At 42.5% G+C, this 15,913-nt stretch overlaps 1 protein-coding gene across 2 annotated transcripts in view; it reads left to right on the forward strand.

Annotated features, from left to right (window-relative positions):
• The first annotated feature begins 7,571 nt into the window (after positions 1 to 7,571).
• The window catches only part of abcc3 (ATP-binding cassette, sub-family C (CFTR/MRP), member 3), a 119,298-nt gene continuing 110,956 nt past the window's right edge, over positions 7,572 to 15,913 (forward strand). For both annotated transcript variants that reach the window (XM_063221802.1, XM_063221801.1), the window contains exon 1: positions 7,572 to 7,868. In XM_063221802.1, coding sequence (XP_063077872.1) covers positions 7,833 to 7,868 — 36 coding nt within the window. In that variant the 5' untranslated portion in view covers positions 7,572 to 7,832. The remainder of the gene's footprint in view (positions 7,869 to 15,913) is intronic.

Genomic DNA, 15,913 nt, shown 5'->3' on the forward strand with positions numbered 1-15,913 from the left:
AATCATTTGCAGAGTGTAGCGGTCCTGCCACACTCCCTCTCAAATATGCGAAACAGCTGGCTAACTTATTGTCAACACAGCGATATTGCTCCTGGGGTCGCCCCCATATATCACGACTGTAATCTTTGTCGAATGCTCCACCTTGTGGCCAGTGGTATTAGCCCTAGTAGGGCATTTGCTTTTGTGCGTAATGGCCAACTGTGTGCGTGTGCCGCCTTTTACGCACAAAAAGCAAGTTCAAATGACCAAATAAATATGTTCATTTTGATGAACACGCATGTCTTGAATTTTGGAACCACTTCCACTGCCGTAGATATATGCGTTATGGGTAATTAGGAGCTTAAGTTTATGTTTTCAACATGACTCGTTTGTAATGCCTGTGCGTATCACAGTGGGCCAGGCCAGTTCTAGTCAGTTTTGGTGGCCTGGGCGAGCACCCCTCTTTCTTTTTTGTGCAATAAGAAATTGACAAATGTAAACATAGCATCACACGTCTGATCGAGCACAGCTGATGTAGCACCAGTGCCCATAATAGAATAACCAGCGACATTCTGATTATGTGGCACTTTTGGATGTTACTGGTGCCCCCAAGACATTTGGCGCACTAGGCAACCGCCTTGTCTGCCTATGCCCAGTCCCAGCAACCCTGATAGTGAGATTACAGAAGATTTCAAATCACCAGAACAAACAGCATGAAGGATTTACTGCTGTCCACCTCACAAATCTAGATCCCAATAATAAACAAACAGAAGACTATATGGGTTTTTGAATATTCTGATGATACAAAGTGGTAAAACAGCAGCACTAGATGTAAAATTGTGATGACTGAACTGTCTCAAACATACCTGTTTTTTGGTGCAAAGTCATTCCAAACATTTAGATGAGCAAGGAAAATGTGCAGGCCTGGCTGAATGGCTTCCTGTGAGGCCTGACTGCTGGATAAGACAATGTTGGTCTCATCAAGTTCAGTTCGCCTTGTGGCCCCCAGGGGGCGTAAAAGGATAGCAGAGAAACAGAGAGCACCTCTCATGACCAGAGAGAAGGTCAAAAGGGCACCGAACAGTGGTGCACTTTCTATATTGTGTGGGACAGTGGCCACTGGCCAGAGTTGAGGTAAAGCATTCTGCCTATTGCCACGTTTGATTTTTTTCATGAATATTTACTAAATAATTAACCAATATTTACTTGTATGACCAAAATACAGTTATTTGCAGTTCAAATGTCTATTTCTGGACATTCAAAATGGCAAACATGGAGAAGATCCAACTTTTTATGTATGAAACGTGCAATTTTCCCAGTCATAATGAATACTTAGAATTTCATGATGGTTGTAAGTATTCATGGAAATGGTAACATTTGTGAATGGACTGCATGAATTCTGGAAATTAACTACCAAAATTAGTACACAGTGCAACTTTAAATGTGTCGGTGAGCAACACTCATTGTTTCCTTACCCAACCACCGCAACATGGTTGAACTAACCTTAAACTGGAGCTCACCAGGGCTGTCCTACTTTATCTGCCATGGACTGTTGAATCTCTTGCTTCCTCTGTTCTCCTCTCTACCGTATCTTTGTATGGCCTGTGTCTGTTGAGAGCTGCTTTGGACACATGTGCCAAGTATAATGTAATGTAATCATTTTTTCCTTTTACATATGTTGGAGTGTAACACATAGAAGCAAATTTCAGATAGATGATATGAACAATAAATGAATCAAGGCAAACTAGGGCAATGTGTGTGGATCCATGTCTAATCTCGTTAATACCAATAATATTGATATGATGTCGTAGAGGGTTTTTTTCTTCTTCAGTGGTCTGTTTATATACAGAAAACACAAATGAAGATCATTAGTGGCAGGCCTATATCTTTATCCTTCAGCCTCAACAGAGCAATGCTGCTCCAATGTATGTAACATGTAAACACACAGCAACCAACTCCCAGCAACCAACGCACCCGAGCACAGCTGCTTGGAAGGGGTTAAAGCCAGCAGCCAACGAACACCAAACAGCTCAACTGCCTCACAAACAACTCGTCAGTAAGCATTCAGCGCATTCGGCACCTTTCACTCAGCACTGTTGCCGCCCCAGCAACCAACGCACCTGAGCACAGCTGCTAGGAAGGGGTTAAAGCCAGCAGCCAACGAACACCAAACAGCTCAACTGCCTTATTTTCCTTTTTTATTTTTTATGCTTATCAAATGTATGAAACGTTTGTATTGTTGGTGTGAGCTGTACGCCAGAAGCAGATGGGCAGTGAGACTGGCCACTCACTGTTGGCCCACTAACTGGAGTTGGCGGTGTTGTGGTTCAGGGCCGAAACACCGCAGAGAAGGCTGGACACCACCTGACGACACCTGCTTCTGGCGTAGGGCTACAGCTACCTGCGAAGGTGGTTGCGGAAGGCACCTCCTGTGCATGCATGATGAATGTGTATTCCCTATGTTTGTCTAGTAATTTATACAATAAAGATGTTTGTGACCCATGGGCACCGGAGGAGGTGCGACAGGCAGCAATGCCCAGCAGGTATTAACAGCTACCTGTACAATCCTAACATGTAAACACACACACGCACGCGCACACACACACACACACACACACACACACACACACACACACACACACACACACACACACACACACACACACACACACACACACACACACACACACACACACACACACACACACACACGCATGCACGCACACACACGCATGCACGCACGCACAGCAAGAATGTCTTAGCAATGGGGGCCAATTACTGTAGCCCGGCAAAATTATCACATCAAAAGCATGAAAATCATATGCGTGTCCACCACAGAGATGAATGGCAATATCCAGACCAGCCCCTCCACATATTTATCCATGCTGTCTAGGCTCCATTGTGTCTCCAGGACAAATATACCCCCCACCCCCAAATCACATGTCCAAAACCAAGATATTTATGCCCTGTCCAAACCCTCTACTTTTCATTACATGACCATACATTGCAATACACTTAGGGCATTGGTTACAGTCCCTGGAGCAATGTGGGGTTAGATGACTTACTCAGGGGCACTTCAGCCATGGACTGGTGGTGTACTGTGAGGAGACACATTCATTCTTCCTGCTGACAAGGGTTAACATTACATGACCTTACATAACCTTACATAACCTTACATTACATTACATTACATTACATTAGGCTGACACTTCCATCCAAAGCAACTTACAATCAAGGACATACATGTAATCATAGCATACAATACTTGCAGATACAAAGTGCACAGGAACAATGCCAAATGTATTTTTTTTTTAAAACATACATTAGCGCAGAGTTAAGTAGAGTAGATATCCCCACACACATCCACCAACACACAACATGCCTTAGAGTCTACCCCGGGTCTGGGCCAGCTCAGGTGTCAGTTAACACGACTATATGTCATCTCGCTGCGTTTCTCCAAACTACAAGCGAGGGCATTGTGGTTTCCTCACCCAACCATCTGAGGACCGTGAAAATCAGAATCAGAATTTCTGAAAACGAGCCAATCAGGATCGTGTGGTGGTATTTTCCATTAATGGGCGGCGTTATGGCTCTTCTTCCACCTGTCAACAAGTATGTTTGATTGCGCTCAATGTCCACATACGCATGCAGACAGAAATGCATTCCGGATGGAAACATGATGGTTAAAAATCTTTTCTGACTAACTAAGTTTCATTCATGCTGCGACGAAGACATGACGTTTGTCATGATCAATGCACTTGCAAAGAGACGTTGCAACTACTGCAGTTGCTTATCCCCGTTGATGTTCGTTGCAAGGGTCTGCCTTATGCATGCTTGAACTGGTTGCCCAAACATTCACTGTTCCTCACTGAAAATGAGCCAAAGCCAGTGAATCTCAGTGTGAAAAAATAACTAGACTGCCTGTGCAGTCGCCTTCGACTGCTTAAGGTATATCCCCGAAACGCGACGCTTCCAGTCCCCCATCATTCCTACCACTCCCGTCCACCATTTCGTAAACGTATATGATACATGCAGACGTGACATGACGTGCATAGGCTTAAAACCAAACGACTATTGTGAAAATGAAGCAAAAAATGGGGCAAATGGTAATACTGTTTTAATGGTTCAGTGGATATACCACATTAGGTACAGTGTAATAACCAGTGTAACAATATTTAATACAATGTAATTGTTTTACTTACATCATGTGTTTGTGCGTAAGTGGTATTACATGGTATTGCATATTGTTACACTGGTATTACACTATATTACATGGTATTGCATACTGCTACACTCGTTATTACACTGTACCTGATATTGCATATTGTTACACTGGTATTACACTAGTATTACATGGTATTAAATATTGTTACATTGGTTATTACACTGTACCTAATATGGTAGATTCACTGAAATGGTGAACCATTAAAATAAGGTGTTACCGGGCAAATCAATCCACCCAGTCAGAAGTTATGGGCCAAATGAAAATTCCGCCATTTTGAAAGTGTTGTCTTCCAAACTCGAATCAGTTCATGAACCTACCCTAGAGCATTCACACACAAAATCTGTGACAAATCCATCCACCAGGTCAGTAGTTATGGGCCAAACAATAATTCGGCCATCTTGAATTCAGCCATCTTGAAAGTGTTGACCTCCAAACTCGAATCAATTCATGAACCTACCCTAGAGCATTCACACACCAAATCTGGGACAAATCCACCCACCCGGTCAGAAGTTATGGACCAAACAAAAATTCGGCCATCTTGAATTCAGCCATCTTGAAAGTGTTGACCTCCAAACTCGAATCAGTTCATGAACTTGCCCTAGAGCATTCACCCAAAAAATCTGGGACAAATCCAAACATCCGTTCAAAAGTTATCGCGTTAACACGAAAGACCTTACGCGGCGGCGGCGGACGCGGACGCGGCGGACGCGGCGGACGCGGCGGCGGCGCACGCAAAACCATTACATCCCCGACGCTCCGCGTTTCGGGGATATAATAACTGATACTATTTTTCTCAAGCTAAAAACTGAAAACGGGTCAAAATGACCCGAACACCTTACAAGGGTTAAAGTTCAAAAACATTTAGGATTGGGATTAGGCGAACCCCAGCAGCAGCTCAACCACCCACCTTCCTCCTCCGCCTCTCTCTGGAATGGCAAAAACACTCCTTTATAAAGGGCTACTAATTGCTTGGTCACGTGGTGTTTGGTGCCAAAATTACATTTGAACTGCCCAAATCGTTACGTTGTTCAAAGAAATATAGAAACAATATAATAAAGTTTTTTTTTCCTCTACCAATCATTACCAACATTTGGAATATTATTTTACATGTTTAAAATCAATCATAGAAGGGCCATTCTACAAAATCGATGCCTTTTCCATGTCAAAATTCAAGTTATCTTTTTTGCCTCTACACTAGACAAAACATCACATAACATCCCATGTCAAAATTCAAGTTATTTTTTTTTCCTCTACACTAGACATAACATCACACACATTTACCTATTTTACAAAGGTATGGGGCCATCTTACATATATTGTTTTTCCTTTTACAAAACTTCTAAAAGTATCGTCCTCAGTCCTGTTACCAAAATACATGGAATATGTAAAGACGAATTTTGAATGGAGGATTAACCATCACCTCTATTTCATCCTGTAGTGTCCTTTATTTAATACAAAATGACTGAAAATATTTGAGTAAATGATTTTGTAACAGCAATGAACTGTTCATAACAGAAACTTGGTAACAGGAATGAATTAGGAGTGAATAGGAATTTCAAGTAACGGGAATGAGTTTTCAGACATTATTTGGCAAAAACATGAAATGTAGCACTGTGGATATTGAGCTATCAATGGAAGTTAAATTTGCACATTGTTGTGATTTTCCCTTTTTAATCAACAAAAAATCAGGGACATAATTTAGGTAACAGGACTGAGTACGAAGAATATTGACCAGATCATCAGAGAGCATACTTTTGATCTTCGTGTCCTTCAGAATGGCAGAAGGGATGCCGATTTGTGACGGGGGAAATCCCAAAAGTTTCAGAGCGGCAATGTGTTAAGGTGAAAGGACTGAGCGAAAACTAGGGGACAGTTTGGGGTTGCCCACTTGAACGGATGAGGCATAAATGTAATTTTGCTGTGTGCAGTGAGCACTGTGTGCTGTGGCGTACTGTGTCACAATGACAATGGGAGTTTCCCAGGTGGACTTTCACTTCACTTTCAATTTCCATGCAATAGTCTAGCCCAGGGGTTCCCAAACTTTACCATGACACGGCCCCCTACATACAGGTACCAGTAGATTCCAGCCAAGGCCCCTCTAAGATGGGCCATGCTACACTACACACTACACTTTCGATGGAGTTGATGCATCCCAAAACCCATCCTAAGACAACAGGAAACATAATCAATATAGGCTTATACACTGTCACAGTAGATCCTCCATTACAGATACAATAGTTTCTTGGTATAATACAGTTTTTAATTGGAATATTGTTTTGATTATTTTGGTTTATTTTGATCTACTTAAATTTTTTTTTTTAAATGTCAAATGCAAATTTACTGGACGAACTAGAAAATCTTTGATCCACCTATGGAGACAACAAGGACCCCCACTCCTTGGAGAAAGGCGTAGGAATGTCATTTCAACTCCAAAAGGAGATAGGCAAGGGAAAACAGCAATTCTGCTGGGTGGTGCTAGGTAGGCTGAATTCCATGGTCTGAAATGCTTTAATGATTTGTAGCCTACCTTGCTTCAATCAAAATGCCCGATGCTTTGGATAAATAAACAAGCTAAATTCAAGAATTGGTCACCATGCTCTTTGACTTTGTAAAAAGAACACGCTGGATTCTAGCTAACACAGTAAGCTTAGAATAAGTCGTAAGGTGTGTGTGTGTGTGGGGGTGGGGGCTAATGGGGCTAGGCCTAATGTTTGGGCCAGAATCTAACAACGTCTAGACGTTAACGGTTAATTATTTGAGTGTAAATCACTCTGGCCAGGGTCATTTCAGGCTACGAGTAGGCCTAAGCACAAGACAAGCAAAATAAAATACAACCAAACCAAAAGCGCAAATGAACTCAATCCAGGTAGGCACGGCTCTGCACCGTAGACTTCTAGGGGCAGTTAAAGGATTTTCTTACTTTGGGGATTTAGGTCAGTAATCCTCAACACTGTGTTCTACACAAAATGTCAAATTAAGGCTCGTAATCTCATTCGTTTATTAAGTGTCTGATGGAATCAGGACTAGCTGGTGATTGATAAGTCAATGGAGGTCATGCCTGCATTCCCATATGCAGGCTACTTTCGCCTCAGCCACAGCATCATTCAGAAGGGATCAGGTTTGAAGAAGGTGGCGAGCGTTGACTCTCCAGTTTGTGTTAACAAGTGTGTTAAATTTGGAAGTGTCATAACTTGAAAAACTGTTGCAGTGATGACTTGTGCGTTGTTGTACAACGCTTCAATCTGAGGCGTGACCAACTGTGAACCCAGGTTGTGGGCGGGGCCATGCACAATGACATCCACCGAATGATTTCGCTGGTGTCTACGGCACGGGAAAAGGAGCGCTTTCCAACGTCACACGCGTCAAGGCGAGGAGGCGGGTCAGGGTTGGGGCACAACTACTCTAGCCAGCGCAGTTTGGTGGTCGTCCGTGTGTGCCTGCCTGGCCAGCGTACTTTTTTACATGAGCTTGCATGTGTCGGCGTAAATGTACGCGTGTGTATGTGTGTGCGCTTGAGTGTGTGTTCCCTCTTTATGCGGAAGAAGAAAAGAGGATAAAACACACGGAGCCGTAGCGTAGACGTTGCTCGCAACATAAGGAAGTCATCCATTGAAGTGCCAGAAACCAGATGGAGCACTTGTGTGGATCAGGTCGCCCATTCTGGGTAAGTTGGTCGCCAAGTAAGTTTGTTGTTCGACTTAACTGTAATGTAAAAACACAGCTGTTTGTGCCATGACCTAGCGCTTGTTTAAGGACCTTGTCACGGTACGCACTATAAGCTAAGGTAAAACTCCTTGACTATAACCTCTTGTAGCCTACACAGGGTCCCCCAGTGCATAACTGACTTGGGAACTAAAACGTGGAAGCGAAATTGACACCAGATGCAGTTACAATGTAGCGTTGCTACTGTCAACAAAAGGTTGACATATTTCGGCACAGGTAAACCATATCGAAAGCCTTTCTGTCGACACAGCAACCCAGAATTAGGCTACACCATCAGAGTGTTTTGTTTGCTTTTAAGCTTGTCATTTCGGTTCCAGAAAATCGGAAAAGGCCTATTGATACATAAATGATGACTCCACCGAAAATATATGCTATTAGAGTAATGTACCCGCGGTCTGTTCAAGGGGCGCTTATCCAAACGAAGTTGTCATGTCCAATTGGAGAACCTCCTCTCCTCCTCTCCTCGGTGGCTGGGTAACCACTATGGAAGGCGAGAGATGGATGATGATGATGTGAAGTCGACACTGCATTTTGCATATCAACAGCAAGCTAAATCAGCAAGTCGTATGAAATCCGCATGGCGACCTCTGTAGCTAAGACTTTAAGCATCTTTCCTAAATTGCCGCCAGACCATTTCCCTCTCACAGGCGGCGACAGGGCTACACAAATGGAGTAATTGACATGTAGGTGGCTTAAGTGCGCGCGCTGCACCTGACCACTGCCGCTCGCGGCAGAGAAGGCTGTGGCGACGGGGTTATCCGAGGTAAAGCTCCCACAGTGCGTGCTCCAGTTATCAATGTCGGTGGCGGGCTTAATCACGGAGTTCTCTGTCTAATTCCCCGAACGGCTCGCTGCTGCTGTGCGAAGGAGCCAGCAGCACGACAGGCAGCGCGGCGGCTCTCTGCCATCGACTGGTCCAGTGTAGCTGTTTTCTTATCATCATCATAATAAAAAAAAACTCAGTACAGAGCCTGTTGTCAGCTACAATTGTATGGTGATCAGCGGGCGAACAGCAGAAGAGCATTGTAGGCTACTTCAAGAAAGACACGCCGTGTTGAGACATTTTTACCATCATGATGGAGCCAATCTAGCGTCACCATTTGTTTGCACAGTATTTCATTATTGTTCCAATGTTGCTGTTGGCCTACAGTTGTTTTGACATGATATTAATTTGAAAGGTTTGGCAGTCAATGTGTAAACCACCACATTCATAACAATGTAGTCCTGTCTTGCATTCCTAAAATACAGTTGAAAAGTTCTTCTGATGCCAGAGCTGAAACATTCTACGCACATATTCTCTCACATATTTGTTTTGCTGTTGTCCCAGGCCCAGGGAGAAAGGGGGCCCAGAACTGGGTTCTCATTATATTATATAGTATTGGCTCACGGGTAGGGCCGGATTAATGCACAAGCTAGATATGACAGCAGCCAGTAGCCTAGGGGCCCCAGGCCATCTTAATATGGCCCTGCTCGGGGGCCCTTTTAGTTGACTTAGTCCCGGGCCTGGCCAAATCTGTCAACGGCCCTGAGTAAAGGCCCCAAGTCCCTCTTTGCCCCAAATGGCTTTGCATGGCCCTGTCTATACATTAAATAACTACACTAAGCTTAGTGTTGTTATGTGCGGGACCAAGTGCATTCCTAAGTGATTGGTTCTATTGTTGTGTGGTGTGCTGTATTTCAAAGGTGCGCCCTATCCCTTTCCCTCTTATTCCTCTGTCTGGGTGTTCACATGCCACCGTTGTTCATGAATGATCTCATCTCGGTCATGGTTGTATTCACCTGCATGTGCCATTAGTGTACATCTCAGTGCAGTCTCATACCCAGAAGTGTCAACAGTAAAAGTAATAGTAAAAAAGGAACTAGGGATGCACAAAACTTTTTTTTTGAAAACTGATACGAGTACATTAATGTCTGTACTTGCCGATATCGAGTGCCGATGACGATACTTTTCCCCCCAACATACAAAGGAAATGAATGCACAGCCTTGTTTTTTCCACCTCTAATATTTGTTTTATTGTAGGCCTACATTTCCTTGTAGATGTAAACGTTAGTAAATACAGTATATGAGGCAGCGCTTTTTTCCAATGCTGCTTCCAAGTCAATGGAACGTGATGAGATGTTGCGTTGTTTCTTATAGTTGCAGTATCAGTGCCTGGTATCGGCAAGTGTTTGACGAGTATGAGTATGAGTATAAAAAGCAAGTATCGGGGCCGATAGTACTGTTGCATCCCTAAAAGGAACATGGTTCTGAACCAGTAGACTTGTGTAGCCTAATTGTCTTAAAATCAGCTGACTGTACTGGTTGGATCAATTTTGTGGTGGGTCCTTGTTAGGTTTATAGTGTTTTTAGTAACAACACAGTATCTATCTCATTAGATACAGTGGAGGAAATGGTGTAACAGCTATGTAATATCTTGTCCTAGTGTTGTATTTACTCCATGAGTTTACTTTTGACACCTCCTCTCATACCCTTGGTGTTATTTGTGGGTACCAACTTCACCAGAAGTGCTGGACGCCGACATGGCCATACCCGTCAGGTGCCGTGCTTACGTGGTCCCCTACAGACCAAGGATGTCAAACTCAGACCCGGCGGCCAAATCTGGCTCTGTTAGATTCTGAAGGAACACATTCCAATGCAAGAGAAGGTCTTGGCTTTTAAAATGCAATTTATTTCATGTTTTTATGTGCTTCGGAAGCTGAGATATTTAGGTTTTTATAGGCTGAGCGCACCTTTTCCCAGAAAGGGCTTGGGCATTCAGCAGGCATTTTTTGCAGGTGCCTTGGGCTTAAATGGGTTAAAGATTTGTCATTCCCCCTCTCAGAAAGATTTCAAATTCGGTAGTCATGTCAGGTCAGTCGGGTCTTAGCAGGGACTGATAGTGAATGGATTTGTTGTAAACAGCTCGATTTGTTTTTGGGGTCTTGAGAGGTGAAACGTCTTCAAGTGCCAACAATTTTTAAGTTTTGAAGTTGCTTACAGCTTAGTTCCTTTGAATAAAGGCCAGACATTGTTGGCGGACTAAGCGTGTAAGCTTTTTTTCTCCCGGTTCATTTAATTAACAGGTGTTACCATTATAACAAACAACCAATGCCACTTGAGAAGTTGAGGAACTGCCCTCCTCCCACAAACACTCAAATCCATACAACATTTCAGGCTTATTTAGACACGACAGTCGAAGATGGAGACAGGAAAGAGATATGGGGAGGGAGATATGGGGTGGGATTGGAAAATGACCTAAGCTGTATTCGAACCAGGCTCCCCATATGCTTGCAAGCCCTATGTGGGGGGCTGGGGCGCAGCACAGCAGCAAATTTTGGGCCCTATATATAGTATATACAAGATACAAGATACAAGATACTAGATATTTTATTTGTCATGTGTATATATATGAAACATATATATAATAAATATATATATAATAAATATATATATATATACAATGAAAAGCTTCCCTGCTCTGGGAGTCCCAAAAAAGGTTAAAAAGAATGTTAAAAAGGCAAAAAAAAAAAAATATATATATTTAAAACGTTGAAAGCTGCATTTGTTTTTTTAAATGGCAGGTTGGAGAAATGGGAGATGTGATGAGTGGATTCCTTCCTATGTTGATGTTTTTGAATTCAACAGTCTGATACATTGAGGGTCTGATACATTGTATATATATACACTCGCCTCCAAAAGAGTTGTCGCTTACCCATCTGTTTGGAATAACAGCTAATAACCTGACTTTCAATTAATCACTTGGCTTCAGAAGTCACTCATATGAAAGCTACAACCCTCTCGAATGAAAATGTATGCACAAAAATAAATTTCATGCACCAAAGAAAGATTGACCCTTTAATGAACACAGACAGGGCAGATTTTGACAAGACAAAAGTTTTGTCGCCTATCGAACATAATGTGAAAATGAACAGATAAGTCACTTCAAAACACTTCAAATACGCAGATCGGGTGTCATACTTAATCACTGATTCACTCACACCTCTCCAGAAAATCAACTTTGGCCTTAGGTGTATGTTTAGGGTCATTGTAATCATGGGAAGCAACACAATGAAAATCAATGGAGTTCAATGAGAGATGGTGACATATTTGCTATTCGTAGAGCAATACATTTTTAACTTCATGATGTAATCAATGATAAAAGCCCTCACACACCAGCAGTATGCATGCAGCTCCACATAAGAGCTGTATCCCTCCCATGTTTGACTTTAGGCACCATGTATTTTTTTTTCCAAATTCTTCACCTTTAACACCAAAGAAGTCTCTCCCGTCTCAAAAAAGCCAGCCAAGAGTATGTCAGACCTAATTCTGATAAAAATGAAGGCTAATGGGACTCATACTCTGAAGTCAAGATCCCAAGATCAACCATTTTAGAACTGATAGCATCAAAACTATATGGTGATGGAGATGAAGAATATGAAAAAAGAGAAATGGTGCATAAAGTGAAACATGGTACAGATACAGCTCTTATGAGGAGCTGCATGCATGCTGCAGGTGTTTGAGGGCTTTTATCATTGATTAAATCATGAAGTAAAACATGTATTGCTCTACGAATAGCGAATATGTCACCATCTCTCATTGAACTCCATTGATTTTCATTGTGTTGCTTTCCATGATTACAATGACCCTAAACATACACCTAAGGCCAAAGTCGATTTTCTGGAGAGGTGAGAGTGATTCAGTGATTAAGTATGACACCCAATCTGCGTATTTGAAGTGTTTTGAAGTGACTTATCTGCTCATTTTCACATTATGTTCGATAGGCGACAAAACTTTTGTCTTGTGAAAATCTGCCCTGTCTGTGTTCAATAAAGGGTAAATCTCTCTTTGGTGCATGAAATTTATTTTTGTACATACATTTTCATTCGGGAGGGTTGTAGCTTTCATATGAGTGACTTCTGAAGCCAAGTGATTAATTGAAAGTCAGGTTATTAGCTGTTATTCCAAACAGATGGATAGGCGACAACTCTTTTGGAGGCGAGTGTATATACAATTGGCTCCAATGGACCCCCCCCCCCCAGCCATATACCGGACTGTGTGTGGGCCCCTTATATACATGGGGCCCTGGTGACTCAGTCACACTTTACCCCCCTGAATGACACTCCTGGTGGGGGGGCTTAGGGTGATGCACCACAGCACCCCCCATACAAACCTTTAAAATATATTTTTAGAGGAAGTCTACTCAACTCTCAACTCCAGACAACTTAACTAAAATCTCGGATACGCAATGAGGTTTTCACATTTGGAAGAGAATTGCTACGCCCTCAAATGTAAATATTGAATCTTCAAAGAAGACGCTGAAGAAGGCTTGTGTCTGTCTGCTACGTCTTGTCTGTTTGGCATGCTAACAAATCACAATAAGATTCATATCAGACATGGTAGCTTTCCTGTCTAGACGCTATTGCACTGCTGTGCATGAAAGACTCTCATGTCTCATCTTCATGTCTCCTGAGAGATGTGGGCAAATAGACAGACCATGTACGTGAGAGGGTTTCTCAACCTGGGCTCTACAACCCACATTGGGGAGCCCTTGGCGGCCATTGAGGAGACAGCTGTGTGTGTGTGTGGGGGGGGGGGGGGGTCAGTTGCAAATGGGGTACATTAGTCGTATTTTTTAATACTTAGGGCGGTGTTGGGAGGCTTAAGGCCAAGTGGGTGTTGACAGGCTTATGATGAGGCCAAGGGGGCATTTGTTCAGAAAAGGTTGAGAACCAGTGATGCAAACATAACAGAGATGTTGAGACTCAAACAGAGTGCAATATTATACCTGCAGGCAGGGAAGCAAACAGGACTGGCAAAGGGGACGGTTGTCCCTGGCCCGGAACTCAATCCACATTACATTGTAATGTATTGGGTGCGAGGCCCTTTCAGATGACTCTGTCCTGAGCCCTGCCATAGCTGTCAGCTGTCAACACAAAATTGTCATGGTGAGGTAGTACTATGGTAGTAACATTTTTTTTCAGTGACTAGTACAGCGTTACACTGGTGGAACGGTGTGTGTTAAGGGGCTACAAGGTTACAAGACCAAATCCTTTATGAGACACTATTGTACTGTGGGAAGGTGCAGTGCATGATGTCAAATTGACACTTTGGTAGAATACAGAATTGTTCCGCAAAAGGTTACTACACTATAGATAATACTTGTTCTTCCATTTTCCATTATGTGTAGGGGAGTAGGGGCCTGGCTGTGTCTCTCAGGCCACTGTGGTGACTCAGGGTTATGAGGGTTTTGTTTTCCTGTGGTCTCGATCATTACTAGGCACAGATAACCTTTTCCAGGTAATGATTGGGCAATTATGGTAGCCAGCCTACATGATTATACCAAATATCATTTTTTTGTCTCTGGCAGGTAGAAAGGAGAAGGATTCCATTGTGCTTTGCAAAAGTGAAACGTATTCATTTGCCTATGGTAATTGCATGTCAGGGTGAGAGTAGTTCCGTCTTGTTTTGACTTTTCATAACTTGTTCCTGAGATAGAGGAACAAAACACACAAGCCAGCCATTATGTCGGCATTCATATGCACATTGGAATCCGGGTCACTGCTGCTTTTTCTGAGATCTGTGAATATTTTAGTTTATCCATTATTCCATAATTGCAGTGTACAGCATGAGTTATGAAATATTAAAAGTTGAACATATACATTTTATTAACATAACATCTTATTAACATCTCCAGAATAAAGAGATTGATTTGAAAAGAACCATTGTTTTGCGACACAACACAATAAAGAGAATAACTTGAAAACATATGTAATTGTGGTATATAGTGATATACAGTATACATCATTATCGTGAACTTAAGTAATCCATATCATGATGTATGTCTTTTCCATATGGCCCAGCACTGCTGTCATGTCAGGCAGGGATTAAAGTTTTCCGTCGCTACGACGGATTTCCGTCAACTGGATTTTCGTTTGGACGGATTTCCGTCCGTATAATTTATGTCAATTAATTTACAATGTTTACTTTCCAACTGAACACAAATCGAGAGCACTCCTGGTCATGAGAAGGTGACAGAGGTGTGTTTGGTGTACGGATTTAGTTATACACTCCACCACTGGTGTGATAGGCCTACAACAGATTCACTCATCAATAGTTTTGAGCCATCCCCGTTCTTCAAAAAAAAAAAAAAAGAAGTAGGCCTACAGCACAAGCGGTCAACAATTCGGTGGCGATGCAGCGCGAGAGACTAAAAAAAAATAGCCAACATTGTTGCTGATGGCAGAAAAGAAAACACGTGTAATTCTATGTCTTTAAAGTGCAATGACAATCGTTAAACGAGTTGGACTGAGATTCCAATATGGGCTAATAATGCATATGCATGGAATGCATAGCTGGAAGAAGGTAGGACACGTTTCCATTATCGTTGCACCTGCCGGGGCAGATTGTTAGAAAAAAAAAAAAAATAGTTTACTTCCGACTGCGCATGATGTCTTTTTCATGAAGGGTTTGCCTTTTAAGCATTGTGGCTTTTACTAACATTATTCATAGCCCCAATGGGACGGCTATCATTGGCAGCTAGCTAGGATACCACGCGTTTCATCCTCAAAGTTTAGCGCGTTTGACTGGCTGCGTAAAAGGGCTATGATAGAACTAGCTCTAGTTGTCTTTCTGACAACGGATACTTTACTGTCTCATCTGTAATCATAGCAGATTAACTTTGTTGTTGCCGATATACATTCAAGAAATAAGTTAAAAATGAATTGCATTTTACAGGAGTCACTGTTGCTATCCCAGGCAGAGTCAATATTTTATGCCACGTCTTGTTCTGGGAAGCAGTGTTCTGATGAGTGGACTCATATGGTCGATAAATGCCGTTTCGATGTTTGTTTCACTTTCAAGGGTTGTTGTAGGCTATTGTGTGATGCTATTTTTGCTAACTGGAATAGTGTGCAGCAACAGTTGTGTGTGTGCTTGTTTTTGAGTGGCTCAACGTCTGTGCCCATCTTCTCGGACTATGCGTTTCGTTTGAGTTCAGTTATTTGCGC

The sequence above is a fragment of the Engraulis encrasicolus genome, chromosome 17, assembly GCF_034702125.1.
Source record: "Engraulis encrasicolus isolate BLACKSEA-1 chromosome 17, IST_EnEncr_1.0, whole genome shotgun sequence".
Lineage (NCBI taxonomy): Eukaryota > Metazoa > Chordata > Actinopteri > Clupeiformes > Engraulidae > Engraulis > Engraulis encrasicolus.